Raw genomic sequence first — 14,089 nt, 5'->3', positions numbered from 1 at the left:
TAAACTGGATGAGCTCCATTCGAGACTATCCTACCAATGGGACATTAAAAACTGTAATATCATGTTTCACAGAGTCGTGGCTGAACGACATCATAGATAATATACAGTTGATAGGTTTTCCGTGCATCGGGAAGGCAGAACAGCTACCTCTGGTAAGACAAGGGGTGATGGTTTGTGTCTAGGTAGTGTACCTCATGATTAGCTGTAGACCACACTATTTACCAAGAGAGTTTTCATCCATATTTTTCGTAGCTGTCTATTTACCACCAGAAATTGATGATGGCAATAAGACCACAACAAATGAGCTGTATAAGGTCATAAGCAAACAAGAAAATGCTCATCCAGAGGTGGTGCTCCTAGTGGCCGGGGACTTTAATAATCCTCTACAGGATCGGTGTTCCCCCCGCGGGACGGTTGAGCTAACGTGCGCTGATGTGATTCGCGTGACATTGTAAGTAACAAGATCATTTCCCAGGACATAGACATATTTTTAATACAGGAAAACTTACATCCGTTTTACCTCATTTCTACCAGCATGTCAGATGTGCAACCAGAGGGAAAAAAACTCTACAACATCTTTACTCCACACACAGAGACGCATACAAAGCTCTGTCTCGCCCTCTATTTGGCAGATCTGACCATCATTTTATCCTCCAGATTCCTGCTTACAAGCAAAAACTAAAGCAGGAAGTACCAGTGATTCGCTCAATAAGGAAGTTATCATATGACACAGATGATAAGCTACAGGACTGTTTTTCTAGCACATACTGGAATATGTTCCGGGATTCATCCGATGGCATTGAGGAGTATACCACATCCGTCACCGGCTTCATCAATAAGTGCGTTGATGATGTTGTCCCCACAGTGACTGTACGTACATACCCCAACCAGAATCCATGGATTACAGGCAACATCAGCACTGAGCTAAAGGGTAGAGCAGCCGCTTTCAAGGAGCACGGACTAACCCGGACGCTTATAAGAAATTTCACTATGCCTTCTGACGAACCATCAAACAGGCAAAGCATCAATATAGGACTAAGATTGAATCCTACTACACCGGCTCTGACACTCGTCATGTGGCAGGGCTTGGAAACTTATTACGGACTACAAAGGGAAGCACAGGCGCGAGCTGCCCAGTGACACGAGCCTACCAGACGAGCTAAATGACTTCTATGTGCGCTTCGAGGCAAGCAAAACTGAAGTATGCATGAGAGCTCCAGCTGTTCTGGATGAGTGTGTGATCCCACTCTAGCTGATAGCTGATGTGAGTAAGACCTTTAAACGGCCACAGGGACAGACGGATTACTAGGACGTGTACAGCGAGCATGTGCTGACCAACTGGCAAGTGTTTTCACTGACATTTTCAACCTGTCCCTGACCGAGTCTGTAATACCTACATGTTTCAAGCAGACCACCATAGTTCCTGTGCCCAAGAACACCAAGGTAACCTACCTAAATGACTACCGACCCATACACTCACATCTGTAGCCATGAAGTGCTTTGAAAGGCTGGTCATGGCTCACATCAACACCATCATCCCAGAAACCCTAGACCTACTCCAATTCACATACCGCACCAACAGATCCACAGATGATGCAATCTCTATTGCACTCCACACTGCCCTTTGCCACCTGGACAAAAGGAACACCTACGTGAGAATGCTGTTCATTGACTACAGCTCAGCATTCAACACCATAGAACCCTCAAAGCTCATCGCTAAGCTAAGGACGCTGGGACTAAACACCTCCCTCTGCAACTGGATCCTTGACTTGTTGTAGGGCCGCCCCCATGTGGGAAAGGGTAGGCAACAACACATCTGCCACGCTGATCCTCAACACGAGCACACCCCCATTCACATCGACAGGGCTGTAGTGGAGCAGGTCGAAAGCTTCAAGTTCCTTGGTGTCCACATCACTAACAAACTATCATGGTCAAAACACACCAAGACAGTCGTGAAGAGGGCAAGACAACGCATATTCCCCCTCGGGAGACTGAAAATATTTGGCATGGGTCCTTAGGTCCTCAAAAAGTTATACAGCTGCACCATCGAGAGCATCCTGAATGATTGCATCACTGCCTGGTATGGCAACTACTCGGCATCCGACCACAAGGCACTACAGAGGGTAGTGCGTACGGCCGAGTACATCACCGGGGCCAAGCTTCCTGCCATCCAGGACCTCTATACCAGGCAGTGTCAGAGGAAGGCCCTAAAAATGGTCAAAGACTCTAGCCACCCTAGTCATAGACTGTTCTCTTTGCTACCGCACGGCAAGCGGTACCGGAGCGCCAAGTCTAGGTCCAAATGGCTCCTTAACAGCTTCTACGCCCAAGCCATAAGACGCTGAATAGTTAATCAAATGGCTACCCGGACTATTTGCTTTGACCCCCACCTTTTTTATGCTGCTGCTACTTGCTGTTTATTATCTATGCATAGTAACTTTACCCATACCTACATGACATGTACTTATTACCGCAATTACTTCAACTAACCAGTATCCCCACACATTGACTTGGTACCGGTACCCTCTGAATATAGCCTCGTTATTGTTATTTTATTGTGTTACTTTTTTTTTTACTTTAGTTTATTTAGTAAATATTTTCTTAACTCTTATTTTTCTTAAAACTGCATTGTTGGTTAACGGCTTGAAAGTAAGCATTTCACGGTAAGGTCTACACCTGTTGTATTCGTTATCTCAGCCATTCGTGGCTAGCGGGAAGGTTCCTGTATTTTTCCATGGCTAAACCAACTAGGCTAGTAATTTAACAATATTATTCATATTTACAGATGACATACAAGTTTGTTATTAAGGTACATCAAAATTCACATGTTCCAGAAGGAATTTCTGCTCAAAAACTCATTTTAATAATAAAAAAAAGACATTAAAATGCCTCTTTTGTGAAGTAGTGACATGCAACATACACCTAGCTTCCTGAAATGAGTCACATATTTACAAGGTATCCAAGAGTATGAGTGCTGATCTAGGATCACTTTTGCTTTTCAGATCATGAAAAATAAGCCAGGGGGGGACCATATCAAGCGTCTCAAGTTAGGAATTATATCGGGTGCATTTTTTTTTTAAATGGTCAATTTTCACACAATGTTTTATTTTTTACAGTCTAAAATCTGCATTTGACTGGATTTAGTAGAGTATATCTGAGCCTCAATTTCATAGTTTTTCCCTCCTTAAATAAATATGGTTAAAGAGTATGTGGGGTTGAACCTGCAATTTTCAGATCTGCATTCAGATCACTAATCCTCTGGGATAGCTGTGACCTTGTGGTTATTTTTTTAAATGTTTTTATATATGGTCAATAAGGACACAGAACGAATGATTTAAAACATCCCATCCTCTTCATACACTGTATTGTAGAATTTCCTTTCTTTATCATGTGTTGAACATCTTATGAAATGTGATTTGAAATTGAGAAAAGGTACAATTGTTTTCTTATTTAGTTTTCAGAGTCTGTTCTGACTCAGTACAAAAAAGTATGAAAATGTATGCACTCACTATTGTAAGTCGTTCTGGATAAGAGTGTATGCTAAATGACTAATGTAAATGTAAAATGTATTTAAGAAGCATATGAATACACAAGAGTACAAGTTATTTTAAGGAAGCTCTATCCAACTAAAATCACATTTCATAAGACGTTCAACACGTGATAAAGAAAGAAAATAATCAAATACAATGTTGCAAGTATGCAGGATATTAAAGGATTAAATTAATAGTATACAATTTATTTTTATCGTCAATTGCTCACAAGGTCCAACCAAAACTTGACTTCCGCTTTTAACCCAATCTCTCTGAATCAGAAAGGTGTTGGGGGCTGACACTGTCACGTCCTGACCAGTAAAAGGGATTATTTGTCATTGTAGTTTGGTCAGGGCGTGGCAGGGGGTGTTTGTTTTGTGTGTTTCGGTGTTTTTGGTTTAGGTTCTATGTTTTCTATTTCTATGTTTATATCTAGTTTTCTATTTCTATGTTGAGTTTTTGGCAATGACCTCCAATTAGAGGAAGCTGGTTGTCGTTGACTCTAATTGGAGGCCATATTTATTGGTGTTTGTTTCACTTGTGTTTTGTGGGTGGTTATTTTCTGTATAGCCTGTGTGCCTTATGGAACTGTTTTTCGTCGTACGTTTATTTTGTTTAAGTGTTTTCATCAAATAAATTAAGTATGAGCACTTTACCCGCTGCGCCTTGGTGCTATCCTTACGACGCCCATGACAGAACCACCCACCAAACAAGGACCAAGCAGCGGGGATTGGAGCACCGAGGAGATGGATGGACGTGGAAGGCAGAACGTTTCTGGGAGAGGAAATTAAGGGAGCTACATGAGGCCAAGAGGCATCCCCCCAAAAAAAACTTGGGGGGGGCACACGGGGAGTTTGGCAGAGTCAGGTTGGAGACCTGAGCCAACTCCCCGTGCTTATTATGGGGAGCGACGGATCAAGCAAGCACCTTGTTATGCAGAAATGCGCACGGTGTCGCCCATACGCACGCACAGTCCGGTGCGGCCAATAAGAGCTCCGCAGCGTTGCCGGGCGAGAGTTTGCCGGCAGCCAGGAAGAAGTGTGCCGGCACAACGGATCTGGTCTCCAGAGCGTCTATTCGGCCCAGTTTACCTTGCGCCTGCTCTACGCACGGCAGCCCACATTCCCCGGCACAGCCCAGTTCGCCCTGTGCCAGCGCTCCGCCCGTGCCGGGCTACAGTGACCATCCAACCAGGACGGGTTGTGCAGGCCGTGCGCTCCAGACCTCCAGTGCGCCTCCAAGACCCAGTGTACCCTGTGCCTGCTCCACGCACTCTACCTCCAGTGCGCCACCATAGCCCGGTAAGGCCGGTGCCTGCTGTGAGCACGCGGTCCGAAGTACGTCTCCCCAGTCCGGTGAGACCAGTTCTAGCGCCCCGAAGGAAGCCTCTAATGATGGTCAATGGTCCGACGTCTCAAGCGATAATCCATGGCACGAAGCCTCCAGTGATGAGCCATGGCCCAGAGCTTGTAGGGATGATCCATGGCACGAAGCCTCCAGTGAGAACCCATGGCCCGGAGCCTCCAGTGATGATCCATGGCACAAAGCCTCCAGTGATTATCCATGACACGGAACCAGTAGTGATGACCCATGGCACGGAGCCTGCAGTGACGCTCCTCAGCCCTGAGCCTCCAGCGGCGCTCCTCAGCCCTGAGCCTCCAGCGACGCTCCCCAGCCCGGGGCCTCCAGCGACGCTCCCCAGCCAGGGGTCTCCAGCGACGCTCCCCAGCCTGGGGCCTCCAGCGACGCCTCTCAGCCGGGGGCCTCCAGTGATGCCGCGCAGCCCAGAGTCTTTTGAACGGGAGCTACGCCCATTGTAGTTTGGTCAGGGCATGGCAGGAGGTGTTTGTTTTGTGTGTTTTTGGTTTAGGTTCTATGTTTTCTATTTCTGTGTTTATATCTAGTCTTCTATTTCTATGTTGGGTTTTTGGCAATGACCTCCAATTAGAGGCAGCTGGTTGTCGTTGTCTCTAATTGGAGGCCATATTTAGTGGTGTTTGTTTCGCTTGTGTTTTGTGGGTGGTTATTTTCTGTATAGCCTGTGTGCCTTATGGAACTGTTTTTCGTCGTACGTTTATTTTGTTTAAGTGTTTTCATCAAATAAATTAAGTATGAGCACTTTACCCGCTGCGCCTTGGTGCTATCCTTACGACGCCCATAACAGACACATTGGGCACCGTTGTTTTATGTGGGTGAACTGCCTTGTGCAAGAGAAGGACAGATTTTTCATCTTGTTTCGGCTCAAGGATTCAAATTAGCAACATTTCAGTTACTGGCCCAATGCTTTAACGACTAGGCCATCTGCCTCTAAGAAAAGGATGGGAACATTTTAATAACTCAGAAATTGTTCTTTGTCCTGATTGACCATATTTGACTGGGGGGAAAAACACAAGGCTGCAGCTGTTCCCTGGTGGTGCAGAGGTTTAATGAGCTGTCTGCAGAGCTGACGATTGCATGTTTTTGTTGGGGCGGTGTTAGCTATAGAATATCCATTTTAATGATATATTCAGTTTATTTCAAATGTACCTGTGGGCTGCTACTCAAAAGAAAAGTAAGAAATACATAGAGTTTAAGTCATAATAAATTCAGTATAAACAGGAAAAGAAAACAAAAAAAGAAAGTGGGCCTCCACCCCCAACATCCCATCCCATTCCCCCACCCCCCCACTTCCAGAAACCATGTTTCCCATCCCTTCCACCCCACTAGCAACTAAGTTTGCTTGTCAGTCACCCCCTAGACCCTCTTGCCCCCCTCCCGGCGACCAGAGAAAACCCTCCCCATACCATCTTTTGAAAAACAACGGTGGAATTGAGGCTCAGGTATACTCTACTAAAAGAGAGGATATCTTTATTTCTTCAAGATTTATAAAGAACTCAGAAAGGTTGTTCTGTCAACATTCCTGCAACATCAATGGAATGTGTTGTGCAGCCTAATACAAATATTATCTGAATGTCAGCACAACTAGACAGTTTTTGTGTTTCGGGAACATATCTACAGTATTACCACAACCTAATAAACATTCTGGGATCAGTTAAAGAACAGACAAAATGTGTTCTGAGGACATTCTTGTAACATCAGTGGAATGTTTTTTGCACCTAAAATTAACATTGTATAATCTTCCGCACTAGACAGATTTTGTATTTCGGGAACATATCTTTTGTGATGTCCACACAATTTTCTCACTAGACTGTTCCCACAACCTGATGAAACATTCTGGAAACTTTTACAGAACAGACAGAATTTGTACTGGGAATGTTCTTGTAACATCAGGCAAATGTTTTATACAAACATTTCATAATCTTCACCTCGACTGGACAGTTTATGTGTTATGAGAATATTTGCTGCAACCTAACAAACGTTCTGGGAACTTTAACAGAACCAATTTTGGTTTGCTGGGAAGACCCTACAGATTTGGCATGTGGCACTTTAAAGATTCAATATGTGTCGCCGCCGAAACGTCCCCCATTAATAAGACACAGGAAACCTTTAGCCAAGTCTTCAACTCAAAAGATGTAAAACTGTAAGGGTATTGGAAACAAAAGAGCTCACACACTCAAAGTCTCCTTAGACCCTCACACCAACATCCAATTGTTTGGCAGGCCTTTAGATCGAATGGCAGAGCGACATCAAGCTATTTTGACTAGACATGTTTCCCTTCAAAGAAATTTCACATTGACAGTCTGAAAGGTTAGCCTTTCTCCCCCCAATAGAGGCCATTCATCCACATTTTTCCAATCTGCAGGGTGAAAAGATTCAATGGCCTCCCATGCTACCAGGCCTTCATTGTGATTAAAGACCCATGATAGCCCATTGAAGAGCTCATCAGCACAAGTATTTTACAAGTCAGGGGAGGTCCACTACAGCTAGTCCACTCCCGCATTGAATGTTCATGTTGTTATGATGATAATGCAGATTATGTAACTCTGATGGAGATGTGTGACTCCTTGAAAATTGTGTAATTTATGTGCATTTTATTGAAGTTCACCAAGCTGAACATGAATCAAGGCACTCGCTTATGTTGTTATGATGACAGTATTCAATTGACAGACCAATATTGTCTGCTTAATAGCTGACTGATAGTTGAAACGGGTGTTCTGGTAGATACTGTCATTGCTGACTGCTCAGTAGATGATGATTGCGATGTTATGAGGTGGCAGTAACATACAGTATAGACTAAAATATGGAATGGAATACAGTTAGAATTTTCGGACTAGACACAAAATGGAGACAATAACATCAACTTCAAATGTTATACGGTACAAAAAGGCTTAAATATATTAAAAGTTCTATTTGCAACAGGTTTTTGAAAATGTTAACGAGACATGACAAGATAATGCAATAACCAGTTACCATACGTTAGAAATGAATGGGTAGTCTTAGCACTGTGAAAAAGTGTACATACAGCCTCAAATGCTCAACGTGTTTCAAACGGAGTACCGTATGCATTTAACTACTGAATTCTGGAACTAACATATCAGAGATCATGTCATGAGTCCCACTTTCAAAGATTGACCCCTGAGCTAGTGGTCTAGGATTATTGAATGAGAGGAGGCTAAAGCACACCCCACTGGGCACAGATGTCATTTCTATATCTAGTTTGGATTTACATTTAGTTGAGTCACCATGTCATAGAATTTAGGTAAACATTTCGGTGGAAAATGGGAAAATTCCCTTACGTCGATGACTTTTTGCAAATCCAATCAGTTTTCACGTTGATTCAACGTCATCACATTGAATTATTTTGTTGAAATGATGTGGAAACAATGTTGTTTCAACTAGTTTTTGCCCAGTGGGACTTCTGCAGAGCTCACACACTCATTTCAGAAACTCAAAAGAACCGATAGCCAGATGTCGTCAGTTTATGTTTTCATCTTATAGCAGACATCCATGGGTATCAATGTTCAGTCCAAATGTTTTCGGCAACAAGGAATTCTGTCCCCTCTGAAGTCCAGTCAAGTGCAAGAGTCCTTTTTATTGTAAAGGCCTTTCAGTATCTTAAGAGGGTCCTCTCTCAAATGCTTTAGTTACTTGCTCAGATGAACATATTTGACAACCTAAATCAATGTTCAAATCTGTTCACTGTTTGTCAGGTTTCTTTTACCGGTTATTTGCTTTAATAGCGTACTGTAAGGTCACTCAAGGAAAAGCATTGTCTCCTGTAAAGTCACAGAAATTAAGGGATGGGTGGGAGGCAATATATAGACAATTCTCGTACCCTTTAAAGGGGGGATATGTTTCAATTACACACTTTTGCAGAAGACGGTAGTGTCAAAATTACTCCTTAACACAGAAGAGCGTCATCAATATCATCCCTCAGCTTGATAACCAATCATAATAATAATAGACATGCTGTATTTACACAATATTAGCAGCTTTACTTCTGGACCTTACACTAAAAAAGGAATAACTTAAACGTACTGTATTATGCCCCCACTGCGATCTCGACAAACAAAATTGTGTATAAAACCCCAACAAATGTACATATATGGGAGAGGGGATGTATAGAATAATAATAATATCATCAATAGTTATCTTGATAACAACAACACTAGTAGGAGGGACTGGGACTGTGGTGGGCTGGTTGCAAAGCCGAGCAGAGCCCTGTTGTCCAGCTATGAGGGCAGCATGGGGAGGAAGTGGGTGGAGGGGTGTCTCCTCCGAGCTTTGTGACCTCGCCGGGGCTTCCCCCTACCGTTCAGAGACACAAACATCTGCCTGCCGCCGTGTTTCCAGCGCAGGGAGGCATACGTGTTGTAGCCGTTCTCCTCGATGCGCTCCTTGAACTTACAGTTAGGGTTGTACTTCATCTGCAAGTGAGAGAGAGAGAGAGAGAGAGAGAGAGAGAGAGAGAGAGAGAGAGAGAGAGAGAGGCAGGTGTTTATTATGACTAGAAGGACTAACTAACACCAGCAGCATGGACATACCTCTGAGCTAGGGACAAAGCTCTATGTCTGTTATTGCACTCACATGTTCCATATGTTCCTGTGTTGTTATGGAGCCTTTTGTTGTGTGTTCAAAGTGAATGGCCAATCACAGTGAATGGCAAAAAGATATATAATTAGGTGATTGTTATGGTTGGACCATGGTCAAGAAGATAGTTGGATGTTACTGAAAAACCAACATGAAAAAGCACAACAAACAATCAGATTCATGCTTTTTCATGTTGGTTGTTTCTTCCTTTATCTACTTCTGAGGCTAAAAACAGAAGCAGTGATTTGTGTCAATATACATGCACAGCCTAGCCAACAAAGCCCTCTCCACTTTGCCATGGGTGGTTGAGCTTCTTATCTGTAAGTGAGTATGACCTAAATGATGTGACCGTGACAACGGATTCCAGAGAAATCCCCTCTACAGGCCTCTATCAGTCCGAGATCACAGGGCCCTTATGGAGATAGCATCAGCCTAGCGTGATTCTTCTGCTTAATGGTCATTTAGGGAGGATTCAGTTGGAAGTGAATGGAGAGGCTTTGGTAGGCTGATTGAGTTCATCTATGTCCTATTTACGCTGGTGGCAGGGTGAAATAACTGTCTGCAAACTTGTCTCATCACAGCTTCACAGTGCTGACGGCTTGCCAGCTCCAGATTTCTCTCTCTCTCTCTCTCTCTCTCTCTCTGAGCTGTAAAACACTTAGTGCTCTATTCAGTCTGTATCACTGAAGCGTTACAGATCGCGCGATAGAAATGTAAAGGTAATTTCTGGTTGAGCCGACATTACCGGGAAAGCAGTCTCCGCTAACGCAGAAATATAGCCTTTAAATTTCAATCACACTGTAACGCTGAACTTCCGCGATACAGATTGAATAGCGCCCTTAGACACCACCCCATAGGCAGCCTCATTACATAACAGAGAGAGAGAGAGAGAAAGAGAGCGAGGGAAAGAAAGAAAGAAAGAAAGAAAGAAAGAAAGAAAGAAAGAAAGAAAGAAAGAGAAAGAAAGAAAGAAAGAGCTGGCTGTGTGTGAGCACAACTGCGGGCAGACGGCACTCTAGACCTTCACATCTGCCTATTTTGTCATCTCAGTTCAGCTTCCTTTTCATGGCCATCTATTTTGACAGTGGAACAAGCCTCTCTTCAAGTCATGCATGTGAGCATCACCTGTAGCTATCATCAGGCTTGGCCCAGGTGTATAGCCATGATTGATACTGCAACTCTGGCCTGCTATGGATTTTCCTAGTGGATACCTCGAAGACTCACTTGAATGGAATGATCCGTGTTTGTAGGAACCATCAGGGTCCCCTAGCTAGAACCTGGCCCCCCAGGGTGTCTTGTGAAACAATGTTGCAAGGTGTACCTACCGATCCAAAGAGTGTGCCTTTTTTGGACATTGCTAAGTACAGCCCGGTGCTGACAGATTTGATGGCGACGACTCCCACACTGACAGATCGGATTTCCATTAGGCCTGAAAAAGAAGGAACAGGAGTCTGTTAGAACAGGGGAGTTTCCCCATCAAAAGCCATTCATTACCGATTAGGAAACCAGACGGCCATATGCTCTGGGGAGAATTCTTTTCCCAAGAGAGAAAAATATGCACAATGGTCCATTTAAATGATTCCCTTTGTGAAGAGACATCATCTACGATGCAGTTCCTCAACAATTGGCTCCCTGAGAATGACTTGACTGCAGAGAAATAAATACATTTGAAAATAAGCTGTGTATGTCATACAGAAATACAGTGATATGATTCAAATCCGTCATTTCAAACACATATCAAAAACAATATTCAAGAGGAAAATATCAATTTACTCTTAAGACAACATTGTTTTCAAGTTTAAAAAGAAAAATGTGCCATTCAAAAACCTTTTCCCGAGGTCACTGGTGTGCATCCGACCATGGCCTGATGTAGCTACACTGAGTGTACAAAACATTAAGAACACCTTCCTAATATTGAGTTGCACCCCCTTTTGCCTTCAGAAGATTTGTCGGGACATGGACTCTACAAGGTGTCGAAAGAGTTCCACAGGGATGCTGGCCCATGTTGACTTCGATGCTTCCCACAGTTGTGTCAAGTTGGCTGATACAGAAACTGTTGATCATGAAAAACCCAGCAGCGTTGCAGTTCTTGACACACTCAAACCGGTATGCCTACTACCATACCTCGTTCAAAGGCACTTCAAACTTTTGTCTTGCCCATTCACCCTCTGAATGGCACACATACACAATCCATGTCTCAATTGTCTCAAGGCTTAAAAATCCTTCTTTGACCTGTCTCCTCCCTTTCATCTACACTGATTGAAGTGGATTTTAAAAGTGACATCAATAAGGGATCACAGCTTTCACCTGGATTCACCTGGTCAATCTATGTCATGGAAAGAGCAGGTGTTCCTAATGTTTTGTACACTCAGTATACACCATCTCAGTAGACTGACTGCAGCATACAGCACAAAGGGCATTAAGGGCTGGGTCCCAGCCTGCACAGGGAAGGAGTGCCATCATCCCAGACCTGACACTGACACTCCACCTGGATGATACCTGGTGTTGTTTACCAGGGAGACACAAAGCAGCGTCTGATGGCCACTTACACCAACCTCTTACCCACTTTTACCATGAAAGACCTGGCAGTGCTGCAGGCTAATTGTTTCCTCTGGGCACTGATTGCAAACAAGTCCCATGTAGCTTGGTCTTAATCTGGTTTTAGTCTACACAAAAGCCCCTTAGACATTGTCATGACGATAGACAAAAATATTTTGGAAATTACCTAAGGGTCTTACCGTGGGGGCCTGAATAGAACCTAATTGCTGGATATGCATTTCCGTTGGATAACTCCTGCTGGCTTTATTTGGACAGTCTCACCTTCAAAGGTACCCTGATGTGGCCTGCTATCTGATCTGAGCACACATCCCTCCCAACAGACACCACCAGCCATGGAAACCCAGTTTAGAGGAGAAAAACATGTTGAGAAACATGACAGGTTTTTTCTCCTCCTATGGGCACCTCTGGATGTTGCTGAAAAAGGAAACAAGGCTAATAAATGGCCTGTTGCCTTTGGACAGGGCCTGTAAACACTGTAACACATCAAGGTGCTGAAGGAGATGTGGACCCCATGCCAGTAGGAAATGAAGCAGGAGCTGTAAACTCGCAAAGCGCCCAGACCAGAGGTGCAGTGTTGCTCATGCAGAACAACATGTGCTGAAGGGGGCAGCGAGTGAGTTTCCGAGCAGGGTTCCTGGTTAAACCCATCCAGCGATGAAAAATAAACGCCCTCCCCAGGGGCCTGAGCAGGTGCTACTCTCCTGCCACTGCCATCTTTCCCCCATTTATTTATGTAAATCCAGACTTTGTTTGGATAGAAATTAGGAAAAATGTGTACTTGGCAGCAACGGTTGACTTAATATGTTTGGGGATTAAATAATCAATCTCAGATCAGAATTCAAACTGCTGTACTGGATTTTCTAGTTCCACCTGCCTGTATCTGGATAGATCATACAACGGTATTGTATGGTAATAGCAGAAAGGGGTAATGGTCTTAGGGACAGGGGAAATCCTTATTCAGGGAAAATCCTTATCATCCCACATATTGGGATAGTTAAACCACATTACAAAATGACACATTGGTTTCCTTACCCTGTAAGCAGTCTATGGACAAGGTATGACAGTGATTTGTGCTTTGGTTTAGTTTTCACATGCTTATGTTAAGCATTTAAGCATTTGTACCAATATTAGCATTTTTCGCGCATCATGTCCAAATCAAAAGTACAGTATCCATAATGGTGAACGTGCATGAAGATGACAGAATTTAGATGTCATTGTTTTAACTACGGTGCGCGACATGGTTTAATGTGCCAATAAATCAGTACAGTCTACAGTACTGTTTCAGTTTTTTCAAAATGCCAGCGTCTTGAAGCTAATGTTGGGGTCATGTATACCCTGCTAATGACCATACAAAAAAAGAGTAACGAAGAACAATGTACAATACAGCGGTAAGCGCATGGGGGCCGCCATCTTTACGCACCTCCAGGCATCTATTTTCGGCTGGTGGCCGCTCTAGTGTCAAACGCACGTTCGTTTTCAGTTTGCAGCCAAAAGCTGATTTTAGCGGTAACGCAGTAGGTTTGGCATGAATTTTGACAGTGGAAACGCAGCCTATCCAGCCGTGACGCACACTGCCCATATGCGCATGGAACAAGAGTAGCCTAATGTGCTTTTGGTGCCTGTATACTTCGTATTTAGAAACGAATGTTTTTTCCCATTTCGTTTTATTGGATTAAAAACCAAGCATAGCCTCAATGAAGGCTTTAAAAAATATATATGCCCAATGCAATCGTGAAGTAGTCAAGACTCGACAAAGGGTTTGGCTCCTGAGACCGCTTGGAAATAAATCTTCATCACCAAAACTTTATTAAAATATCAAGTTTGAGAGAAGTAAAAAAGAAAGCTGTCAAAGAACACACATCCGCACAGTTTCACATTGCACATCACTCTCGTTTAATGACATGTGCCACTCATCCTGACAACCCATTCATCCGTCAAGCAGCACACTGTCGTTAACCATAACAACTTACAGTACGACGAACAGCGCGTCGTACAATACATAACACTGACATTTATTTTTTATCTATGCA

The 14,089-nt window shown here is 43.5% G+C and overlaps 1 protein-coding gene across 1 annotated transcript in view; it reads right to left on the bottom strand.

Moving 5' to 3' along the window:
• Positions 1-6,360: 6,360 nt before the first annotated feature.
• LOC106613753 (fibroblast growth factor 10) overlaps positions 6,361-14,089 on the bottom strand; it is a 47,230-nt gene continuing 39,501 nt past the window's right edge. Inside the window, exons 2-3 of the mRNA XM_014216329.2 lie at positions 10,826-10,929; positions 6,361-9,337 (exon numbers count right to left, since the gene is read on the bottom strand). Coding sequence (XP_014071804.1) covers positions 9,143-9,337; positions 10,826-10,929 — 299 coding nt within the window. The 3' untranslated portion in view covers positions 6,361-9,142. The remainder of the gene's footprint in view (positions 9,338-10,825; positions 10,930-14,089) is intronic.

This window comes from Salmo salar, chromosome ssa10 (genome assembly GCF_905237065.1).
Source record: "Salmo salar chromosome ssa10, Ssal_v3.1, whole genome shotgun sequence".
NCBI lineage: Eukaryota > Metazoa > Chordata > Actinopteri > Salmoniformes > Salmonidae > Salmo > Salmo salar.
Note: the sequence above shows the minus strand (reverse complement) of the source record. Positions and strands in the feature narration are given on the sequence as shown.